Genomic DNA, 12,068 nt, shown 5'->3' on the forward strand with positions numbered 1-12,068 from the left:
GGGGCTCTGATGGGAACCCTAATGTAAGGGGGACTCTGATGTGCACCATGACATAAGGAGGGACTCTAATAGTGACCTTGACATAGCAGGGGACTCTGATGGAGATTCTTATGTAAATAGGACTCTGATGGGGACCCTGATGTAAAAGAGAATCTAAAGGTGACCCTGATGTAAGGATGATGTTAGCCTGCAAGTATCTGTAAAATATACAATTTGGCCCCCATACTTAAAAGTGTGGAGGCCTGGTCTAAAGCAATGATGTGCAACCAACACTGAGATGAGTGCATGTAGATGGGAAGTGGCTGAAAGAGGCTTAATGTAAAAATAGTATTTTATGAAACAATTGTAACTGTTTATGATAGTGTTTAGCAAACTGTCATCCACTTATGGTTTTGATCTACATAAAAGATACAGTATATTTGTAAAAAAACTATAACATTTTCTTGTAATTTCTGTATTTTGTGCCATGGTTTGTAAAGTTACTTATAGATCCACTTTAAAGTGAATAAAGATCTGGGTATCTTTAAATTGTGATGTCCTTGGACCCCTTCTCTTCTCCATCTACACCTCCTCCCTTGGTCACTTGATAAGCTCCCACGGCTTCAATTACCATCTCTATGCTGATGATACGCAAATCTATCTGTCTAACCCTCACTTCTCCCCTTCAGTTTCCACCTGCATCGCTAGCCTACTAAGCCACATATCGGCTTGGATGTCACTCCACTTCCTCAAACTCAACCTTTCCAAAACTGAGCTCCTAGTATTACCCCCAGCCCACGCCACCCCCACTGACTTCACCATAAACATCGCTAACACCATCCTCAGTCCATCCCCTCATGCCAGGGTATGAGGTGTAATCCTAGACTCCCATCTATCCTTCTAGCCCCAGATCCAATCGCTGATAAAATCATGTAGACTTCACCTCCGCAACATCTCCAAGATACGACCGTTCCTAACCCCGGAAACCACTAAGCAACTTATTCACTCCCTTTTCATATCTCGTCTTGACTATTGTAACTCCCTCCTCATTGGCCTACCTCATCGCAGGCTATCCCCCCTCCAGTCTATCATGAACGCTGCCGCCAGACTCATCCACCTCACTAACTGTTCTGTATCCGCCACCTCTCTCTGCCAATCCCTCCACTGGCTTCCAGTTGCCCAACGGATAAAATTCAAAACTCTAACAATGACATATAAAGCCATCTACAACACTGCCCCAATTTACGTAACCGATCTTATCTCTAAATATCACCCAAACCGTACACTCCGCTCCTTGCAAGACTTCTTACTCTCTAGCTCCTTTATCTCCTCCTCCCATGTTCGTCTCGAAGACTTCTCCAGGGCATCAACCATCCTCTGGAACTCCCTACCCCAATCTATCAGACTATCACCTACTCTACTTGCCTTTCGGCGTTTACTGAAAACCTTTCTCTTCAGGGAAGCCTATCCCGCCCTCTGCTAATTCTGGAATCCTCCACTCTTCCAACCACTCCATCCCCCACAGCGACTACCTACTGTACCATTCACCCCTCCCTCCTAGATTGTAAGCTCCAAGGAGCAGGACCCTCCTATCCCTCTTGTACTGAACTGTATTGTTACTGTATTGTCTCCCACTATAATGTAAAGCGCTGAGCAAACCATTGGTGCTATATAAATCCTGTATAATAATAATAATTACATTTTATCATGCTTCAAATCCTATAAATATAGTGTGTTTTCTATACAATTATTTGCTGTAAGAAATCTGTATTGCTGAAATTGTTTTTGTTAATTTCCTAGCATGGCATTATGCACTTCTGTGGATTTCAAGTTCTTGCCCCTCAGATATCTTATGCACCAGAATATGTGGCAGAAGCAAAAAGAAAAGAAATGCTAATGAACTGGGCTCAAAGACTGGAGAAGATCTGGGAGGAATCTCCTATAGACTGTACCCCACCTTGGTATTTTCATTAGATTCAAGATCTTCTCTGAGTTGGAAGACTATCTGCGATGCAAATAATAAGATCTTCAATTTTTAGCTTATTTTTCTAAATCAACAACTACTCACATCATTGCAGCTACTGACATATTCTTCTTACCCATGTTATAAAAGTATACAGAATAGTATATGGAATGCATAGCTAAGATTTAGCTGAAACAACAAAGGTTAGTATATTTTGTTCTGCTACCAGCCTGTTTAAATGTTGCTTACAACAGAATACTGCCTTTCTATAAAAAACTAAATAATAATAAACCATTAAAACTGGTTAGTCAGGACAATTTTTACATAGTTACATTGGTCCAGCTTGGCAGCTTGGAGCAGTGTAAGTATGTACTGTATATGCCATCAGGGCTGCTGTTAGAAACCACAGGGCCCCATACAGTCAATCTGACAGCCGCCCACCGCCAAAAAACACAGTTTACTATGCTTCAGTTGTGAATGAACACAGTGAGTTATTGGTACTGATTGATTACTAATTGTGTTCATTCAGGAAAGGGAAGGACTGGTAAATGTGACATATCTACTGGATCCTTCCCCCACTCTCCATCCAGAAGGATCTTATTGTGTGCTTGCAGCTTTTGGTGGGAAGGAAAGGCAACACTGCAGAGGTGGGCGCACACAGGGGTGCCTAGGCAGCAGGGGGCAAAGTATGGTACACAGGTGTTGGAGAGCAATAACTGGAACCGATCCCTTGTATGGCTTCTTCTGCAGCAGCTGAAAGCCAGTGGGAGGAGAAGAAGCCAACTTTCCGCTGCTGTAGGGAGAGCCATACAGGGGACCGGTTCCAGTAGTTGCCCTACTGCCATGCTGATCACCCTGCCAGCTCACATCTTTTTTACCCCCCTATTTACCCCCCTGCTGGCCTGGGCCCCGTATAGTAGGACTGGTGGTATCTCCTTATCCACAGTCCTGTATGCCATACCTGTGGGATTCCCATGGAAGATGGAAATCACTGAAGTACTACAGTAATCAGGGGCATTCCTAGGGTTGGTGTCACGCTTTGCTGTAACACATGGTCACCCCACCAGAGGTGGGCAGTCCGTGTCGTGTACACACAGCCTGGCTGGCTCTTTCCCTCCCTGTGTCCCCGTTGCATCCCCCGGACTGGTGTTTTAAGCCGATGATCCCCGCACAATGGATTGGATCTGTGGATTGGGGAGCATAATGGATTGGTGTCACCCCGTGCAATAGGTGTCACCCAGTGTGGCGCCGACGATCCCCGCAAGATGGATCTGCAAATTGGGGAGCATAATGGAGTTGTGTCACCCTGTGTGATCAGTGTCACCCGGTGCGGCGCACACCTCTCGCACCCACCCAGGGATGCCACTGACAGTAATAGGTCTACTTCAGTGATTTACAGCTTCCATGGGGATCCCATAGGTATAGCATATACATAATTAGCATATACATAATTACACTACTCAAAGCTGGACTGATATAACTATGTAAAAATTGCCATACATAAACTTCTCATTTAAACTGGGAAGACTAAAGTATATGTTAAATGGGGACAGAGGCTGTTGCAATCTAATATTCATCATGTATAAAGTGCCAACAAGTAAACAATATTGGCTGGGTACCATATCCCTATACATTGATTATAGAGGTAAAGAAAAAATGCATGGATTTTCTTGGTACCCCAAGAAAAAGAAACAAACAATTTGTAAAAGGTCAACATTTTAGCCTCCATGTTAATCAGGACCATAGTACAAAGGGGTAAAGCCAAGGAAGAGGAAAAATGGAGGGGGAAAAATGGAGAGGTGGGGGGTAAAGGCAGCGAGGGAAAAAGCCCGGTTGGCTGCTCTGCCTGATGTTGTCCTGATGAAGTGGTTATCGCTGCGAAGCATGAAACTCGTAGAGATTTTCTGTACACATATTTCCTTATGTCTACAATCTTGGGGGTGGAGTCCACTTTTAAGGAGACTCAAGCCTTCCAAAATAAGAAATTATGTTACAAATTAAGGGAAAGTTGTATTGATTTTAATAATGTGTTGTAATAAAAACCTTTTTAGAGCTTTGTAATAAATTTTGACATTTTACAAATTGTTTCTTATTCTTAGAGTACAGAGAAAATCCATGATTTTTCTTTCCCTCTATAATCACTGTTGCAATTTAATTATGACACATTACAAGATTTGATCCAGGAAAATATACAGTATACACAATTTGCTAATTAACTGACATGAAGTTAAATATCATTATTGATGTGATATAGTGAATATGGAGTACCCATGGGCCTTTTTGGAGGCAAAAATACGGGTTGCTTTCTTTGCATTGGAGAAATGATAGATGCAAGGTGAAACTTGGTTTAAATGTGTTTTTTACTTTAAAAAAAACGTCATCACTGAGAGAATGATGGGGTTGGCCTTCCAATGGAAGCTTCCTGAGAGCAATGCAAAGAGCAACCACAGACATCAGAGCTGCACTGCTTATTTATGACAATACAAAACAATAAATACAATCCTGAAATACCGCATGAGTTCAGGCATTTATAGCTCTGTATGTAATTATAAGTAAACTCCATCAGGCCAGGAATATCCAAACTATATACAGGCGTAACTTGGTTTAAGAATTTGTAAACCGAAATGCAGTTTCCCATAGGAATGCATTGAAAATCAATTAATCCGTTCTGGAGGTAAGAAAGAAGTAAAACAAAGTCTTATCTGTTCAAAACTCTTTATAAAAAGTGCACGGTAAATGCATAGTACTGTACAGGGACATGATTTAAAAATGATTTGTAAATGCATTGAAAACCAATTAATCCGTTCATATTGTGAAAAAAATTTGTAAACCAAGCCATTATTTTTAATGTATTTTCATTCATAAACCGAAAATTACGTTAACAGAGGCGTTCGTAAACCGAGGTACACCTGTATCTGCTATTATTAACTGGTGGAAATCTAGTTTTTACTACTGATTTATGTGAAAGTGTGAAATGGCAGGGGCGTATAATAAAAGAAAATAACTTGAAACAATTTAATTTGTTTTTCCAAAAAGTTTTTAGGGTTATTTGTCTTTTTTTCATTATTATATTTGTAATCATGTTATTTCAATAGATCCAATTCAGAAAGCTTTTTTTTTCTCTTTTCCTGTTTTTTTTTTTCTACTTCATCTTGTAGGCAGGTACAGTCTACATTGTCCATTGCAGGTGGTGCTGATCTGCCGGCAATGCAGCTGGAGGAGGCAGTCAGGGGAAACTGGGTTTTTTCATGATTCCCACGGTCACCTGGGGCAGCGTTATAATTGGCTAAGCTTGATCCAGGTGACCCTGGAGGCCATCTTGGGTCATGCAAATTCTTTTTAAGTTCCTGCCCATGGGTTTTGGCACGCATTTTGCAAGTGTCCAGTGTACGGACAGAATTTCCATCTGTCAAGGACAGCATTTGTGGTAGGGAGAGGTTCCAGAGAAGTAGGGAAAGCTTAGGGCCTTCGTCATCAACTCAGCAGCTCTCTTTTGTTGGACCGGTCGAGTGTGCTACCCCACCAGGTTGTTATACTTAGGGTTGCAATCTCATCCCTTTAAAACCAAACACATATTATTTACACAGGTTCTGAGGCTAATTTAATGCAGATAAAGCTATAATTGAGTTTAATTAACACCTCAATCAGCCACAGAACCTGTGTCATTAAAGTGGTTGTAAAGGCTGAAGGTTTTTTACCTTCATACATTCTGTGTGCAGCAGCTACCCCAGCCCCCTCAATACTTACCTGAGCCTCATCGCTATCCAGCGATGTGAATGACAGCCTTGGCTGTCCCGGGTCTCTACCTCCTCATTGGCTGAGACACCAAGCAGGAGCCATTGGCTCCTGCTGCTGTCAATCACAGCCAGATAGCCAATGAGGAGATGGGGGGCAAGCCATGGCTCTGTGTGTGAATAGACACACAGAGCAGCGGGTGCCCCCATAGCAAGCTGCTTGCTATGGGGACACCTGACAGAAAGAAGGAGCCAGGAAAGCATGCGGGGGACTCAAGAAGAGGAGGATTCAGGCTGCTCTATGCAAAGCCACTGCACACAGCAGGTAAGTATAGACATGTTTCTGCTCGTGTATTGAAATATATTGTTACTGTACTGTCTCGTGTATTGTCTCCCCCCCCCATAATGTAAAGCGCTGAGCAAACTGTCGGTGCTATATAAATCCTGTATAATAATACAAAAAAAGAACCGTTAGAATCGCTTTAATATGTGTTTGATTTTAAAGGGATGAGGTGGCAACCCTAGTTATACTGTTTTACAAGTTCTGCAATACGTTTTCTGCAATCAAGGACTGTTTTCTGCTGCCACACCACGCTGCACCTACCCAACAACCTTATACACTTCTCATTTTATCCAAGGGTGCATTGTAACTAATTATTAACTCCAAATAGAGGAACAATTACATTGCTCTACAACATTGGATTTTTCAGGTACACCATGAGGCCAGAATATTTAAAAAAAAAATGTACTTTTTATTAACACATATTTTTGTTAAAAATCCATTTTTTACCCCTAAACCTACCTACCCCCACCATTTTGATGACACTGCTAGTGTATCTGGCTGCCCCTATAAAAGGTGACTCATTTTCACAGGTCCGTTGCTAGCCAGGCTAGACCCACTTCTTACCTGTTATACAACCACCCCTGGGCTACAGAGACGCATCAATGATGCTCTACCTCGTCTGCCGAGCTCTCACCTTACTGCTGGAAGTTGCCTACTCTTCTCTGTCAGGAATGACCGCTGGTGGCCAGGCTCCAGAGAAGTGTGTGAATATAACCTGCGCAGAGGACTGAACAATTCGACTGGCTGCTGCTAGCAAACTCACAAATGTATACCGGTGAACAAATGTGTGAGCGCAAACATAAAAATTGCTGCGCTGCCTCTCCCAAAAACTACCATAAATAAGTAAATACACAGTTTTATGGCATTGTATATGTGTTTTTTTTAAGCACCATTGACATTTAAGCACCTTGTTTTACATGTTGGTTCATCTCTGATTTAGTCACTGGGGAGGAGGGATACAATTACCAGCCCGTGGGGCATTATAGTACATGCACATTTGTGGGGACTTTTTGTGTAGCAGGGAGTTCATTTATTTATTTACTTATTTATTTATGGTAGTTTTTGGGAAAGGCAGCGCAGTAATTTTTATGTTTTCAGGCTCCAGAGAATTCAGGTTTCCCACTGAAGAATATAACCTGCCTAAACCCAGATTACATTTCCCTCCCCCCATCCTCTGAGAAAGTGTGTGAAAGTTCTGCTCTCAGGTATCACCTTTCCCCTTCCTCCTCCTCTTCAGGCAGTCATGAGTACAGTGTGCATAACGCACGAAAATGACATCACGCATGCTGCATGTTTGCAAACATCGCAGGCCATTCTAGAGAATTGACTAATTCCAGTAACCAGTGTGAAATTCCTTTATTGTTGGTTTTATTCCAAAAAGTTTCCATGTATGCCTATGTTCCACACACAACTTCCAAACAGACAGTTTCATCGGGATATGAATCACTTATGGCACAACCTGCCCCTTCTGCACACAGAATGTTTAGGACCAGCAGCTAATTCCTCGTTCGCACAGGGCGTACATTACTGCATGCCCATTGAGAGCCGGGTTTACCTACAGGGAATGCAAAACTGCTTTGTGCATCCTCGTCTAGACAGTCTCATCGCTGTCAGTTAGGAAGCAGCAACTGCACTGACACAGCCATTGCTACCAATGTGACATCCATGTGGGTGCATGGGCCCGAATGCATACAAAGCTCCATCCAGTGACTAATAAAAAAATATCTGTATTTATTAAAATGACAAAAACATTGACCTTTTTAGCGGTTTTCCCGAGTGTAGCTCGGGGTAAAATTTCTATACCAAAAGCGGTAACCCCCGAGCTACACTCGGGCTTACCATGCGGCGTTGATCAGGGGGTCCCTGCAGCACTTACCTTGTCCTTCGCTCCCACGATGTGTCCCCTGCAGCGTCCCCGGCCATCTCCTCCGGCCGATGCCGGCATCCGGCTTCCGTGTTCCAGTCCCTGTGACGTCGGGACGTACGGGAAATTTGACATTTTTAAAAAATGTCATTTTTGTTGTCATTGCTGTTTCAATGCATTTCACATACATTTTGTCCCTACTGCTTTGTCCTGTGCCCTGCCTGCATTTTTACTGTTCTTTTTGCCTGGAAACTTAGAAAAGTCCATAGCGTCCAAAAAGCGTCCCTTTACGTCAAGAGCGGTTTTAGAACAGCGATAGTAAATCAGAACCACTTGCAGAATTGAGTGATAATGATTTGTGGGGAAATTCGTCATCAGACACTGAAAACGATTTTGCAACTTTGCTCAGTGATGTGCGAATTTGCCTCTATTTCAAATTTCAGTGTTTTTGGTTTGATTATATTATTGAATTAAATTTATTATTATTATTTTTTATGATTACTTATTAAATTATAATTTATGATTTCGTGTTTCAAGTTTTATCATATCCGGAATGTTTAATAGACTCTTGTTCGTACAGATTTCAGTGAGTTATTCCTAAAAATTACAGCCTACAATAAAAAACTACATATTTCCATGCAAAATAATGGTACCGCTTTCAGCACAAAAAAATCGGAAAGAATCATACCACCAAGGAGGTTAATGAGTATTAAAAAAAACCTTTAAACAGTAGCATCAATTATTTTAACATTTAACTCAAGTCAAATGTTTTCTTTTTTTTTTTTTTACTTTTGGATGGAGTAGAGAGGTATTAGAACACCTGTCAGTTGTGTCAGAACTTTAACTCTGAGAAAATAATCAGTATACAATTTATGAAAACAAGCGGGGATCTGGAATTAAGGATATTCCCTACTAATTTTCATAAATTAACTGATATCCGAGTTCTTTTTTTGAGCTAATTTGAAGACGAAATAAAAAGCAATAATGTGAAAAAATATGTATTTATTAATAATAAAATTCAGTGCAAAATGGTAATGAAATATAATAGGTGATGATAAATAATAAACAAATCAAAATAACAATTCAATGATCTAATCCAAAATATTGGTTAGAAATTCAAACCAGCAATTACTTAAAAAAAATAATGAATTAGTTTCTTACACTGCATTTCTAGACAGTTGGTTCTATCAGTAACTCAGCAACATGTAACAACAGCTATGCAAATCCTAAAATGAATAAATTAGCATAAAGTGCGACATAAAGTGACCGTGTCACTAGATAGTGACAAATCAAGTGCAAAGTGCCGGACTGGTAAATCAACCAATAGTAAATGATATATCATCAGATGAGTGGCTGTATCATGTGTGGCAGTGGATACCAGGCAGTGAGATGTATCTGGGGATACCAGGCAGTGAGGGGCACCTGACCAGACCAGACCATAGAGGGATCTCCAGTCCTCTGGAATTGTTATTTCCAAATGCGCATTTTGATTGTGTATCTGGTGAGTGCGCAATCTTATTGTTAGGGATCCGGGTATGACCAGAAATGTGTGGACTGACACAGGGAAGTAGCAGGCTTCAGAAATGATATAATAATAGAATTTATTATTAGCTACCCAAATATACAACGCTCAGTAAATAAACCAACCTTCCACTAATCTTAGTATGTGCAGGAACACAGGCGCAGTCAGGGCTGGAGAGGTGGAAGGGTCAGGCCGGCCATATGGTTCTGTTACCGACCGTCTGGTGATACCCCTAGCAGTCCTCAGGACAGGATTCCCCAGGGCGTGGAGTCTAAGTCCCAGTCTGCTTATTCACCAGAGCCCCTGATGGTGGGGATGGACTTGGAGCAGACAGGAACCAGGTCGCGGCCCCTGAGTACACCTGCTCATGGTAGAGGGATCCGCCCGAGGTATATGCAGGTAGGAAGCCTGATGTGAAGAGGCAGAAGGTGTGAGCAGAGATGGCTGAATCCGTGCAGGATGGATGGATCGTCTGGGTAGCGTAAGGCGTAGTTAGACAGGCCAGGTCAGCAACGTGCAGGCAGCGAGGTACCGAAGGAGCAGGCAGAGAATAGTCAGGGTCACAAGCCGGGTTCAGGAACTCACGGGCACTGCGGTACAGAGGATCAGGCAGAGAATGGTCAGGGTCACAAGCCAGGTTCATTAACTCACAGGCAGCACGGTACGGAGGATCAGGCAGAAGGATGGTCAGGCAAGCCAGGGGTTAAACAGCAGGGTCAGGAACAATGCAGTCAGCAACAAATCAGATAGGCAGAGGAACAGGAACACAGGATACAAGGTACAGGGGCTCATGGGAAACATACACAAAGGCCCTGATCACAGGCCTGGTCCTACTTAAATACACCTCCTGCAATCAGCTTCAGCTGATGTCTGACTGCAGGAGTGAGCTTCTGGTTGCTGAGAGCACCCGCTGGTCAGCCCTGGTACCGCAGCCCACACGGCAGGTGAGTCCTACTACCAGTGCTGAGTCCATTCCTGACACTTATCATTTATCTCACCACGTTACCAGACCAGATTACTGGATTTTGAAGATCATCAGGATCTCCCATGCACCTTTACTGTGGACTATTGGTTGATTTACCAGTCCGGCACTTTGCACTTGATTTGTCAATATTTAGTGACACGGTCATCACTTTATGTCGCACTTTATGCTAATTTATTCATTTTTGAACTGGTTTTATGCGTTTTTTATGATGTATGCATGTTTTTACTATTGACACGTTTACATCACTCAGTCACTTTATTTTATGCATTTATATTATTTGATACCAGTACAGATATTTGTCACTTTTAGCACTACACCCTGCTTTTATTATCTATTTGGAGGTTTTATACGGTACCTTTTGGTGTTTAGCAGCTTGATTTTGTTTTACGCGCTCACTTGTTTCTTTAGATTATCAGATATGCAAATCCACATGATCTCTCTACAACCAGATATTCTGGAGAAGAAAAAAAATCTACCTATATATCCTACAAAAAGTTAAGGTCATTTTACTAAGACTTCTTATAATCTCACATCTTTGTAACATACCAATGTTATAATTAGAGATGAGCGAATCGAACCTGGCGAAGTGGAATTAGTTTCGAATATCAGGAAAAATTCGATTCGCATCGAATCCGAATTTTAGCAAACTTCGGATGCACGAATCGAATTTTTCCCGATCAGCCGGCAAAAGTGTCACTGCAGAGAGCTCCGCTATTTCTGACAGTTCATTTACAGCGGTTGAAACATTGTATCTATTTGTTTCCATTTAGGATACAGATGTTTTTATTCGGAAATAAATAGATACAATGTTTCAACCGCTGTAAATGTGAAGGAACTGTCAGAGAACTGTCAGAAATAGCGGAGCTCTCTGCAGATACACTTTTTGCTGTACTGGAATACTTCTTCTTTTCATTCTTCTTCTTCTTTTCATTCTTCTTCTTCTTTTCATTCTTCTTTTCATTCTTCTTCTTCTTCTTTTCATTCTTCTTCTTCTTCTTTTCATTCTTCTTCTTTTCATTCTTCTTCTTCTTCTTTTCATTCTTCTTCTTTTCATTCTTCTTCTTCTTCTTTTCATTCTTCTTTTCATTCTTCTTCTACTTCTTTTCATTCTTCTTCTTCTTCTTTTCATTCTTCTTCTTCTTTTCATTCTTCTTCTTCTTCTTTTCATTCTTCTTTTTTTCATTCTTCTTTTCATTCTTCTTCTTCTTCTTCTTTTCATTCTTCTTCTTCTTCTTTTCATTCTTCTTCTTCTTTTCATTCTTCTTTTCATTCTTCTTCTTCTTCTTTTCATTCTTCTTTTTTTCATTCTTCTTTTCATTCTTCTTCTTCTTCTTTTCATTCTTCTTCTTCTTCTTTTCATTCTTCTTCTTCTTCTTCTTTTCATTCTTCTTTTCATTCTTCTTCTTCTTCTTTTCATTCTTCTTCTTCTTCTTTTCATTCTTCTTTTCATTCTTCTTCTTCTTCTTTTCATTCTTCTTTTCATTCTTCTTCTTCTTTTCATTCTTCTTTTCATTCTTCTTCTTCTTCTTTTCATTCTTCTTCTTCTTCTTTTCATTCTTCTTTTCATTCTTCTCATTCTTCTTTTCATTCTTCTTTTCATTCTTCTTCTCATTCTTCTTTTCATTCTTCTTCTTCTTTTCATTCTTCTTCTTCTTCTTTTCATTCTTCTTCTTCTTTT

At 41.0% G+C, this 12,068-nt stretch overlaps 1 protein-coding gene across 2 annotated transcripts in view; it reads left to right on the top strand.

The window, feature by feature from the left end:
- NQO2 (N-ribosyldihydronicotinamide:quinone dehydrogenase 2) overlaps positions 1-4,956 on the top strand; it is a 43,640-nt gene extending 38,684 nt beyond the window's left edge. For both annotated transcript variants that reach the window (XM_089689041.1, XM_089689040.1), the window contains one exon: positions 1,780-4,956. In XM_089689041.1, coding sequence (XP_089545167.1) covers positions 1,780-1,953 — 174 coding nt within the window. In that variant the 3' untranslated portion in view covers positions 1,954-4,956. The remainder of the gene's footprint in view (positions 1-1,779) is intronic.
- The last annotated feature ends 7,112 nt before the right edge of the window (positions 4,957-12,068 follow it).

The sequence above is a fragment of the Staurois parvus genome, unplaced genomic scaffold (genome assembly GCF_062004578.1).
Source record: "Staurois parvus isolate SC_StPar_1 unplaced genomic scaffold, SC_StPar_1.0 ptg000468l, whole genome shotgun sequence".
Lineage (NCBI taxonomy): Eukaryota > Metazoa > Chordata > Amphibia > Anura > Ranidae > Staurois > Staurois parvus.